Genomic DNA, 11,674 nt, shown 5'->3' with positions numbered 1-11,674 from the left:
ACCAGGGCTGTTAGAACCAAAGCAAGGATGTCACTTCTGTTGGGCACCCCCACCATCACTCTTTTAGGGAGCTGGCTCTGGGTGTTCTCTCTCCAGTAGTCTGTACATGCACGGCCTCGCCCTATCTGAATAACCACACACTGATCTGCTTCCATGTTTAATAAGCCATCTCAGTGGCACTGTCAGGCCCTGATTCTGTGTGAGGGTGGTGGGCAGGCCCAATAGTTCCATCCATCTGCCAACTGGACGACATCTCCGGAGGGAGAAATGTGCGCAGTGCAGTCTCCCTTCCAATGCCCCTCTGCCGGAAGGATGGCCTAGGCACAGGCAATGGGGCCTTTACCAGGTGGTGCAGGCAGCTGGACCCTGACGTCTCAGGTGGCCCAGCAGAGGCAGGCAGAGGTGTCATCAGGGAGGGAGGGAGGCAGGTACAGGGACCAGTGATGTTTTGCGACACATGCCTTTGGAAACTCCCTCGGCCTGCCTCCCAGGAAGGCTGTGGTTCTTCTGCCTTTAGATGGTGTTGGTGCTGGGGAGCTGCGGTTCCGGTTGTCCCAGGTCAAGGTGGGAATTGAGGAGGCTGAAGGGCATGACGGGGCTTCTCTGCACTAACTGCCTAGCACCTCCCTCTGGAGGGGTGGGGTAAAGACTTGAGACCCCACGGACACTTCAGCAGTGGGGGTGGGAGGCCAACCCAGGAGCTCAGCTGGGAGACTTGGGCCTTTCAGGTACCCCGCTTTCCCTCAGAAAGACAGAGCTGTAAGCGTAAGCTCCTCAGCAAATGATTTCCCTGGCTGGGTTCATGTCTGAAGGGCTCTAGATGGGTTGGGAAGGTGGTGGTTGGGCTTCCATGACTAGATGATGTCAGCTACTCCCTGCTGTGAGGCCTGATACCCTAGCAGCTAGCTAAGTCACCTCACAGGATATCCCACTGAGGGGGCAGAGTATGGACCAGACATGGGCACTTCAGCAATCGGGGTGGGAAGCCATCTCGCAGTATAAGACCTGACCCAGGCCAGGATTCCCTGGCTCCCTGTCAAGGAGGCACACCCAAAGGAATGCAGAGAATTCAGTGCTTAGAGAACAGACTTCCCTTATAAATCCTAGTCCGGTGAGCCTCAGGCATCCTCTCAGGGACAAACCTCTGCGGGGTCCGACATGGGATGGGAAGGGGGACAGCAGAAAGCCAGGGCAGAAAACAGACTGTTGACCTCCCCAGTCCAGAGGCTTTTCCTGAACTCCAACCCTGATACAGGAAGAGCACACTTCCTCCCCTTAAGGCACCCTGATCAGGTGAGAGGCAAAATTCACTGATCCAGTGGCTGGAGCTGCTGGCAGCAGGGCTGAGGCAGCAGAGGCCCAGCCTCTTAAGCACTGAGGTACTCCCTACTCCCCAAGCCCCCTGAAGTTAGCCCCGGGACCTGGGCAACTACAGAACCCAGAGTGGGAACCAGCAGACCCAGGTGACTCCCTTGTTGCCTTCTCTTATTCTCGGTGCGTTTTGAGAGGTTCGTTTGCTGCCGTTTCCCTGAAAATGATGGAGAGAGATTATTCAATGGGCAGAACAGTTTAGAGATTATTCAATGGGCTGGGGTTAGCTCATCCTGGCCCCTGCTTGGGAGCTGGGCTGGGCTCAGTAAGCTCATCATATACATATATGTATAAAACATATACCATATTATATAATGTATATTATTTTTTATTATTTTTTAAAATGTATATTATTTTAATAAGCTCATATTACATCTAGATCTCGGCAGAGTCCAGATCCTCCACAGCCCATACTGGGCTCACTGCCACCACACCCCCAGCCCACCTGCAAATCCATTCTTCTTCCTGGGTCCTATCATCCTCTCCCCAATTGGCTAAGACAGAAACCTGGCAGCGGCAGGTTTCCTAACTAGTCTTTTGCCCTCAGTCTTAGACCGTTTCATCTACTTGCTGTGACTGACACAGGCGACTATAGAGGCAAAGGAGATCTGGGCCTGCCTTCTGGAGTCCTTCCATATTCCTTGGACTTTAGGGTAAGAGCCCCGCAGGTCCCCCACGTCATTCCTCCTTCAGTTAGCAAATTTCTAAGCTACAGCCATGGATAGGGGCCACTCCTCTACTTTGTGACACTGTTTCAGCGAGAGAACAGATCCATTTTGTGGATTTGGATTTTTTAGCTTCCAGAACAGTGAAAAAATTATTTTCACTGTTTTTTTTTCTTTTCTTTACCCATTTTGTTAGGGTAGCCCTACGGGACTAAGACAAACTTTGGTTTCAACTCAAAGGCTACTGAATGACTACCTGTGAGTCATGTTTCACCTATCAGGAGGCTAAGTGATGAGGCTATAGATTCCTGCCTTCCCAGCTGCGGGGCTTCTGTTGGGAGAGCAATCGGGCCAGCCTGCCACTTCATGTCTCTAAATGGTTCCCTTATTTGTAAAATGATGGCAGTGTCCTCTCAACACCTCAGAAGCTGCTGGACAGTGTGCTGAGAGAAGCTGTTGAGATATCAGTCACTCCAATTTGATGTCTAAGCTCTTGGCCACTAACATGGAAGATCCCCTCCTCCCACCGTCAGCACAGGAGGCTGCTCAGCTTGCTAAGCATTGGGGTGCGATGGGGGCAGATATACTCACCGGGAGGGAAAGTGCGTGGAGCCATCAGGTGTGGATCCGTTCTGGCCGCCCAGACCTGGGGGGCAGGAACAGAGCCAGAGCTGCAGCGGGCTGGGGAGGCGTGGGTGTGGGTGTGGGGGAAAGGATAGGATACATCAGCCTAGGTTAGGTTCGGGACCAGTGGTATTTGGTGGAGAGTTCGGTGGGGGTTCTAAGGGATTAGTGATACTCTCTGGTGGGGATTTTGGAAAGGCTACAATGTGATGAGGGGACTGGTGGGGGTTGTAGCCTGAAATGGTGGGGTAGCATTAAACTGTGGGTTTAATATTAAAATCTGATGAGACGGGGGGAGGGGGGACGGGACCAATGGTAGCCTAGGGAGGCCCTGGGGAGCCAAATGGTAAAGTCAGTGGCGGGGGGGGGGGGCGTGGGCTGCCTGCGGAGGTTGATGGGGAACCTCACCTGGGCGGTGATACAGCCCGGTCACTGTGCTCCCGTAGAACCCCCATGCCAGCTGGATGCCCAGAAGACTTAACACCAACCACAGCAGCAGCAGCTTGAAGAGAGTCACGCGCATGTCCTGCGCCTCCCAGTCCCGCAGGAACTCGCTGCCCAGGGCGCCCAGTCCTCCCAGCACAGTAGCAGGCAAAGCCTGCAGGGATTGTCCCAACCAAGGTTCCGCCATGACTGGCCCGCGCCCACCTCGGGGACTGTCACTGTAGTTCCCACGGCGCAGGCGCCTGGTCTTCCGGGGCCAGGCCGGTTAATGCGCACGCGTTGACTCAGGCTGAGAAGGCCTAACTCTTGCGCGAAGAGTTGGCAGTTTGGGGAGGAGCATCAAAGCTGCGCAAGCGCATCTAGCCCCACCCTGCTTGCTTAAAGGATGAGTGACTCGAAGGGTATAAAATAGCAACCAGGTTCTTTTATAGCCCCAGAACTCCCGTGATCCCCCGCGCGGAGGCGATGATTGGTTAAGCGCCTTACTTTTAGGGCGTGGACGCGCCCCCGAGCAATCGTGCTGAGTTGTTAGGGCGCGCGTGCGCGGGGCCGCGGCTGGTGCCGGCTCGAGCCCGTGGGGAGCTCGGGAGCGCGCACGTCGCTCCCCGCCCTCCCGCCGCCGCCCGCCCTCGCTCGCTCGCTCGAGCTCCCCGCCCGCCGTCTTCCCTTGGTTCTCTCGGTCGTCCGCCGCCGCCTCTTCAGCGACCCGCCAGCGTCTCCAGGCTCGCGACTCGCGGAGCGGCGTCGTCGGCGCAGAGAGGCCGGTCTCGGAGTCGCCGCCAGAGGTGAGCCGCAGGGTTCTCTCGTGGCGCCGTGGCGCCCCCGGTCCGCCCGCTCGGCACCCTTCCGGCCGCCGGCCGCCCCCCGCGGCCGCGCCCCACCTGCTGCTCCCGGCCAGTGTCCCTGAACCGGCGTCCGGTCCCTGACCCTCGGCCCCGGCTTCCGGCCCTCGGCCCCGGCCCCGCGCCCCCAGGCGGTGGCCCCGCCCGCGCAGGCCCCGGAAGCGCGCCCCGCCGCCGCCCGCGCCCCTTCCCCCGCCCGGCGGGCCGCCGCCGCCCCTCCCCGGCGCTTCCTTTCCGCCGCGCCGGCTCCCCGCCCGAATCCGCGAGGGCCTCGCCGGGCAGGGCGGGGGCCCCGGGTCCGGCCCGGGACCGCGCAGGTCTGCCGGCCGCTGTGAAGCGCGCGGGGCTGGCGGAGTTGAAATGGGAAAGTTCTCTCGGCAACTCCATTTTGCTTTTTAACACTGGTTGTAAAGCAGTTGTGAGGTCCAGTTAGGCTCCGAGGTCCATTTCTGTCCTCCTAAGTGCAGTATCCTTGGAGATTGTGTAAGCAAGCGGCTGTGTTGTAAACTTAGGGGTCTGAGCTATCAGTACTGTGGGAAAGAAAGGAAAAGGACATTTTGCAGTTGGAGAGAGCGCTTCTCACATGAAAACTAGTTTGCAGCTTTACTTAGTCCATCTCTTGGTTTGCCCTTCGTTGCTGAGTGGAACCACAATTACAGTCAGTAGTCGTCATTATTCGGTCAAACACTGGTAGTTTAGAAAAATTCCCCACGGTTAGAGAAGAAGGTAAGTAAAAATTACTCTTGTGGTTTTTGCCTTTAAGACACCCTTTTGAAATTAAAAGGTTTTTTTTTTTGAGAGGATCAAGTGTTTTCATCATATAATCTTGGGCAAAAATGATGGGGAAAATACCTTTTGTTTGAAAACATTTCTTTAAAATTTTTTGTGTAGGCGATGTAAGATAAAATAGTACTCTATAACTCATCAGGAGTTCATGAGGGAGGAGAGGGGGAAATGAGCTGATATCAAGGGCTCACGTCAAAAGAAAATGCTTTGAAAATGTGATGGCAGCATATGTACAAATGTGCTTGACAAAGGATGAATGTATGGATTGTGATGGGAGATGTGAGAGCCTCCTATAAAAGTATTTAATGAAAAAATTTGTGTAAAGAATACTTTTGCCACCCAAATGTGTCATGTACATGATTGTCACCTTAGACGGAACTAAGTTAGTGGGGACAGTTTTTAGCATGTGGCACAAGGGACATTTGGATTGAAAATACAAGATTCATTCTTAATGATAAAGAGTGACTTCTGGGGCTCTATTTTTACATTTTGGTAGTTCCATCTACTTTTGATAGACCCCTGGTAGCTGTTGGGGATTGTAAAAAAAAAAAAATACAACATGGAACATGCTTTGAATCAGGTTTTAGCCCTAGACTGATAGAGCCTCTGTTCCCCAAAGAGATCTGTTCTCTATATCTGGGTGGTCCTGCAGCGGTCTAATAATGAAACATAATGACTGTACCGGTCAGTGGATGGTCTAATCCTGACTAATACTTGGGTTTTCTGGATGGACCAACTTTTTCCAGGTGGAGAACATACCATACTCCAAATCCAACGAAGTTCAGACTGAAGTGCTTTCTGGTTACTGTAGGCCTTTGAAAGGAGCTTGGGTGGCTCAGTGATTAAAGCACAGGACATTTGAATTCTCAGCTCTGAGGGAGAAGATGTGGCAGTCTGCTTGGATAAAGATTACAGCCTTGTAAATTCTACTGGGGCACCTTGCCCCTGCTCTGATAGGTTGCTGTGAGTCCTAATTGACTGGATGTTAGTGGGTGGGTGGATAGACCTTTTTGAGTACTGATCTGGGGTGAGTTGTGGAGAGACTGCTTCCATCAATTAAACAGCCAGTATGACTGTGTGCGTGGTGGTGGTGGTTTTGTTGTGTTTTCGTGGTCCTCATTCCTTCTTAAGGCAGTTAGCTCTTAAAAAGTTTGCCCTGGTCATGTGGCAGTGTAAGTTACTAGGCAGTGAAAGCAGGTAGATCAAGAAAAAAAAAAAAAAAGAAGAAAGGTAGATCTTGGCCTGTCTTGTCCATGGGGTGGGGTCCAAGCAGTGACAGGAGGAGCCTAGGGTGCTACTGTGGGCTGTATTAATTGCCCTAGAGCTGAAATTTATGTTAACTCCATTAATTCAACTTCTGAGAAGCTTAACTTGGGTTTGATGAGCTTCTGTAGATAGGACCCTGAGTTGAAGGTTATGTCTAATTCATAATGACAAGCGATATATAACCTGGAAATTTTATTTTTTATCAGAAAATTTTTAAATGGCCAAATAATTGTTTTATAAACTCTCTGATGATTCTAACCTTCCTTCTACTTCATTTATCTCTTAAGTCTAGTCAGTAGAACTCAGTTTTGCTTGCACTGTAACTAAATTTTAAGCATATTAGTGTTAAATGTACATCTTACCATTTTCTGCTCTTTGGAGACATGCTCACTAGTAAGTATTTTTGAAATTAATAAAATTTAAAAGACAGTTTAAAGTCAGTAATTACTGTAAAATCCCTGTTTCAAGTGTTTTACTTCAAAGTGAGTCATTTTAATCTCTGGTGTTGTAGCATTAAGTGATGGTCTCATATACTGGTAATTACGGTGATCATGTGACTGAAAATCTGATAGATGCTGAAGCTGCTCACCTTCCTCCAAATTCTGGACACATTTTTAGAGCCAGTTATCAAAATGTGAGGGCTGGCTGTACAGTTTCTACCAAATGGAGCTTGGGTTTTTGTTTTGTTTGGGGGCCGTAAAATATGGGTTTGCATATATTTATCACAGTATCTTAATATTCAGGTGAAGACCATAAGGCAGCTAATGAAATGGATGGCTGAAGGGAAAAGAGGGAAGAAGGTATTGGAAAGGTGGGCGGGGACTAGATCATGCATGGCTTTTATAGGACGGATCACGGGAAGTCCTTTGGGTTTGTTCTGAGATAGGAAATCATTTCTTAGCAAAAAATGACTTGATCTGATACTAAACCAATAAAATTGGAATCACTTGCTGTGAATAAGAGTAAATGTTAAATACATTATAGTTTTAAGCAGTACTCTTAACACTTTCTGATAAAAAAATATCAGAAGGATTTCCTAATAAGTAGAATTTCTTCATCGAATGACTTTAACCTGCCTGTTTTTATAGTCATTGATTTTCTGACAATTACCTTTCAGCCTGTCATTTCTCTGATTATTATATTAAAATGTAAATTAACTATAAAATAAACTTAAAATTCATGGGGTGGTAGTGTAATTTTGAAAAGCATAGTGATAATGGTTACACAACATATAGAATGTATCGATAGCACCCAATTCATTTAGAAATTGCTCAATTGGTGAATATTATATATATTTTCATCACAGATAAAAACAGTGTTCATGGTAGCATTTAGATAGTAGGATATCAGAATCACTGCCATCGAGCTGATGCCAGCTCCTCATGATCCTATAGGACAGGGTTGAACTGCCTCAGTTTCCAAGACTAACTCCTTATGGGAGTAAAATCGCATCATGGAGCGCCTGGTGGTTTCAAATTGCTGGCCTTGCAGTTAGCAGCTCAATGTGTAATCAACACACACACACACAACTACTGCAATAAGAGTTGATCTCTGCTCATTGCAGACCTGTCTGTGTTGGGCGTCTGAAGCAGTAAATCCTCATGGAAGCAGACAGCTTTATCTTTCTCCCTTGGAGTGCCTAGTGGTTGAAGTACTGTCCTTGGGTTACCTGTCTGACACACATCAGCGCCACCAGGCTGCCTTAGGGTTACAGATACTCCTTGTAAGTCTTCTAACCTTACTGTGTGTTTGGACATTTTCATAATAAAATGTTAAGGGAAATTCATTTACGTAAAATTCATCAGCCTTTTTTGAGTTTTGCTCCAAAGAGGCACATGAATTTATAATACTCAGAAAATAAGGTTGATTGTGTACATTTTTTTCAGCCATCTAATTGACATATACTTTGTGCACAATACAATTCAGTGATTTAAATATTGCAACCAATTGATTTTGTATATTTTGTGTTAGAAGTGGTCAAGGCTAGGTTTGTTCCCTGATAAAAAATTTTCCCTATAGCTTATTTTAATTTGCTGGTGGTCTTTTCTTTCTTCCTCTTCATTTTCATTTATTCTATTCTTTTCTGGCTTCTGTTACGCTTCCCAGTTTACGAAACATGGGAGTGGATACAGAGAGACAAAAACTGATGCAAGTGTCTGTTGGGGATAGGGTGAGGGGGAGTGGGGACCAGGGAGCAAACAATGGAAGCGCGAGGCAACAGGGTTCTCGAGAACTGATTGTGATGATGTGTATACAATTCTTTTTAAAAGTGACTTAACTCTGGAAGTGTATGATAGTGAATTTTTTTTTAACAATTTATTGGGGCTCATACAATTCTTATCACAGTTCATACATATACATACATCAGTTGTATAAAGCACATCTGCACAGTCTTTGCCCTAATCATTTTTTCTCCTCTCTTCTTTTTTTACATTTTATTAGGGACTCATACAACTCTTATCACAATCTATACATATACATACATCAATTGTATAAAGCACATCCATACATTCCCTGCCCCCAATCATTCTCAGAGCATTTGCTCTCCACTTAAGCCCCTTGCATCAGGTCCTCTTTTTTTTTTTCCCGATAGTGAATTTTATATCAGTAAACTATGACACGTCAGTGAGAACATTGATACGTATTTTCCCTTTCCTGGGGACTGTGAATTACTTCAGGGAACTTTGGCAAGCCCGATTTACACCCTGTGCTTAATTTTTCCATGTAAAGCAGATAGGCATAACTCATGATGTTTTTTTAAAATATTTTATAGTGCCTTCATCTGAGAAGTTCAAGGTACTTTGTAGAACTTCTGCCACACAGACTGCACATCTTGCAGCACATTTGTGAGGTATGTAAATAGATGCTTCTGTCCATTTCTTTTTCCCGATGGAAGAGTCTTATTAATGTCTGTTTTACAGAAATGTGCGTACATTTTAATGAAAATGCTTCATTTTTGATGAACGCTTCCCAGCCAGTTGGGTTCCTGTTTGCTAACTTCCACACAGACTGATGCCTGACATTTGTTGTGTGTTTTGCAGTGTGTCAGCCTTCGCTTTCATTGTGATCCCTTTTAGTGCTCTGATTTACCTGCCCTTCATTGTTACTGTACATGAAATGCTTACCTTTTGGACTCAAAAAAGGACTTCAGAATGTTGGGAAAAATGGAAGTAAGATACAGTTGTTTTTTTAAGATAGTTTTTTCACAGACTTTTTGAAGGCCACCTTTACTAAATGGATTTTTAGTAGGGCACTGACGGGAAGACTGATCTCCTTTATGCTGTGTGTCACTATGCTTTTCTGCTAAAAGGGGGTCTCGGTGAATGGGAGGGCATACCACCGAGGTCTTGTCTTCCTCCAGAATTTGATGGCCTGTTTCTACAGCTCCCGAAGACATTCCTCTGACTTCTCTTCCCTTCTTTTAATGGAGGTGTGTCTCAGAACCTCTCGTTGTTAATCTTTAAGCAGCTAGACTTTCCTAGTAACAAAGTACTTGTCTTCTGCTAGAAAACCAACTTATTCCTTCTGTTTATCATTTTTATGTTTACACTTTTTAGGGCAAGTGGCTTGAACATCCATGCAATCAATTAACTTTTTTATTGTGTATTTTTAAAAAAGTTTCTGACAAGTAGATGCTGACTCACAGTGGCCCCATAGGCTGCAGAGTAAGCTTTCATAGGGGTTTCAGGCTGACCTCTCAGAATTCTTTATTCTGAGGAGCCTCAGGATGGGTGTGTGAACTGTCAATGTTTTGATTGGTAGCTGAGCCCTTGACTGTTTGCACTATCCAGTCTCTTGTACTGTGGAGATAGCAAATGAGCTGACTAGAGAATGAAGATCAGAGGACCATTCTTCCTCTTATTAGAGTAGTCAGCAGTGACACAGACTTGGAAATAAGTATTGTTAACAGAGTGCGTGGCAGCCCGTCCAGGTGCTGTTCAACTTCTTTACATTAGAAATAACGGGTGATTAAAGTTTCTTCATTTAATTGATACCACAGTAAACATGCTAGTCTCACTTTGGTTACCTTTCCTGGTTCTTTGACCTGAAGCAACTGTCAGTGGACATGCAGACTGACCTGGCAGTGCATCTTCTCTTTTGATGAGAATGACTGCCTTGCAGTAAAGGCACCTTGGGTTTCATTGGCTTTGTCAAGTTGGATGACCAAGCTAGCTTATGGCTCAGTCAGGATCCACTCATTCAACAAATGGTTGCCAAATAGCTTCCATGTACCAGGTACTGTTAGAATTAACTTGATGAGTGGGCTCCTGGCCACCTCTGAAGAAAACAAAGGCAACACCTGCCCTCATGGAGCTTTCGTTCTGGTGGGGAGACTGATTATTGACAAAGTAAACAGGGATTTTTTGGTGTAGTACAACTTAATGGATGATAACTACTATTAAGAAGAATAACATCTACAAAAGAGGTGGGGGTACGGACAGTTTACCTACTTCAGTGAGGTAGGTGCTCCTTTAACACTGTCTGAAGGTGACAAAAAGTCATTGACCTGGATCAAAGCAAGAAAAATCCCTGAGATAGGTGTTGGACTGCTAACCGCAGGTCAGCAGTTCAAACTTTAGCTACTCCTCAGCAGAAAGAAGACTCTTCTGATCCCATGAAGATTTGTAGCCCTGGAAATCCCATATAGGGTCTCTGTGAGTTGGGTTAAGCAAAAAAGGATGACGGAGAGTTCCACAAGTATAGAGAAGACAAGTGCAAAGACCTGAGGGGAGAGTAAGCCTGCCTTTTTCTAGGGAACAGCAAAAAGGCTTGAATGGCTGATGCTAAGAGAACATGGGGAGAGTGGAAGAAATGTTGAGGTGGCCAGTTGGAAATTAGTTTATACAAAGTATTGGAAACCATTGAAGAGTTTTTATAATGGGAATAATGTGGTCTGACTGCTCTGTGAAGATTAGACAAAGGAACCCAGTTGACCATAGTGGTCAGCAGTTCAAAACCACCAGCCACTCCACGGGAGAAAGAGGGGGTTTTCTCCTCCACAAGGGGCAGGTAGGTCAGCCCTCTCCGATAAGGTCACCGAGCATGGGATCATGGCAGTGAGTTTGGTTTTATGAATGGAGCTTAGATTGTAGAGAGGCAAAAATGGACGTAGATGGTAGTGACCTAGACAAGTAAGGTTAACAATGGGATTGGTGAGAAGTGGTAGGATTCAGAATATGTGAGGGGGCTTAAAAAATGTAGAAATCTCACTTTTCCAATGAACTTTCTGGACCCCACTTATACTCTAAATGGGTGCTGATGGTGGAGACATGCATATCCTCTAAAGGTCCTGAGTAGGTCCCAGACATCAGCCTTACGTAGCTGCTGGCTGTAAGGGACAACTGAGCCAGGCCAGTGGTACCCTGGTATCAGTGTTGCTGATACAGGAAACTTGAAATAACTCCAAGTACCTTGGAGTATATGTTCTCAATCAGAAAACTGGGTCTCTGGTAGAGGGCAGAATGTGTGCTCACTTATTTCTACATCACTGCATTAAAAAAAAGAGATTATCATCATGCCAATGGCCCTATAACTACAAAGGCAGTTCTGCCCTTAAAGAGAGATATATTGCATTAAGTAGGTTGTTTTATTTGTCTGAACCCTAGGACCTACATCTCTAAAAGGGAGATAACACCTATTTTGTAGCAATTTTAAGTGAATTAATGTGTGCAATGC

The 11,674-nt window shown here is 46.7% G+C and overlaps 2 protein-coding genes across 4 annotated transcripts in view; one reads left to right on the top strand and one right to left on the bottom strand.

The window, feature by feature from the left end:
• Positions 1–144: 144 nt before the first annotated feature.
• TCTA (T cell leukemia translocation altered) lies at positions 145–3,557 on the bottom strand. Its single transcript, XM_075547370.1, has 3 exons — positions 3,069–3,557; positions 2,628–2,682; positions 145–1,528 (listed from the first exon to the last, which is right to left on the bottom strand). The coding sequence occupies exons 1-3, from the start codon at positions 3,289–3,291 to the stop codon at positions 1,486–1,488; spliced, it is 321 nt and encodes a 106-aa protein (XP_075403485.1). The 5' UTR covers positions 3,292–3,557; the 3' UTR covers positions 145–1,485.
• Positions 3,558–3,706: 149 nt separating this feature from the next.
• RHOA (ras homolog family member A) overlaps positions 3,707–11,674 on the top strand; it is a 51,690-nt gene continuing 43,722 nt past the window's right edge. The window contains exons 1-2 of one of the 3 annotated variants that reach the window (XM_075547366.1): positions 3,708–3,889; positions 8,772–8,849. The gene's annotated coding sequence lies outside the window, so the exon portion shown is untranslated. Of the gene's footprint in view, positions 3,890–4,359; positions 4,673–8,771; positions 8,850–11,674 lie in introns of those variants that run through there. The other 2 variants (XM_075547367.1, XM_075547368.1) reach the window with 2 other exon arrangements.

This window comes from Tenrec ecaudatus, chromosome 4, assembly GCF_050624435.1.
Source record: "Tenrec ecaudatus isolate mTenEca1 chromosome 4, mTenEca1.hap1, whole genome shotgun sequence".
NCBI classification, from domain to species: Eukaryota; Metazoa; Chordata; class Mammalia; order Afrosoricida; family Tenrecidae; genus Tenrec; species Tenrec ecaudatus.
The sequence above is the reverse complement of the archived record's forward strand: the minus strand, read 5'-3'. Positions and strand labels throughout refer to the sequence as shown.

Excerpts from the sequence above, each read along its gene's own strand:
- TCTA (XM_075547370.1), bottom strand. The coding sequence starts at position 3,291 with ATGGCGGAACCTTGGTTGGGACAATCCCTGCAGGCTTTGCCTGCTACT. Across the intron at positions 2,683-3,068 it reads CGGGCTGTATCACCGCCCAG|GTCTGGGCGGCCAGAACGGA; the intron begins GTGAGGTTCCCC and ends CCTGCCCCCCAG. Across the intron at positions 1,529-2,627 it reads TCCACGCACTTTCCCTCCCG|GGAAACGGCAGCAAACGAAC; the intron begins GTGAGTATATCT and ends CATCATTTTCAG.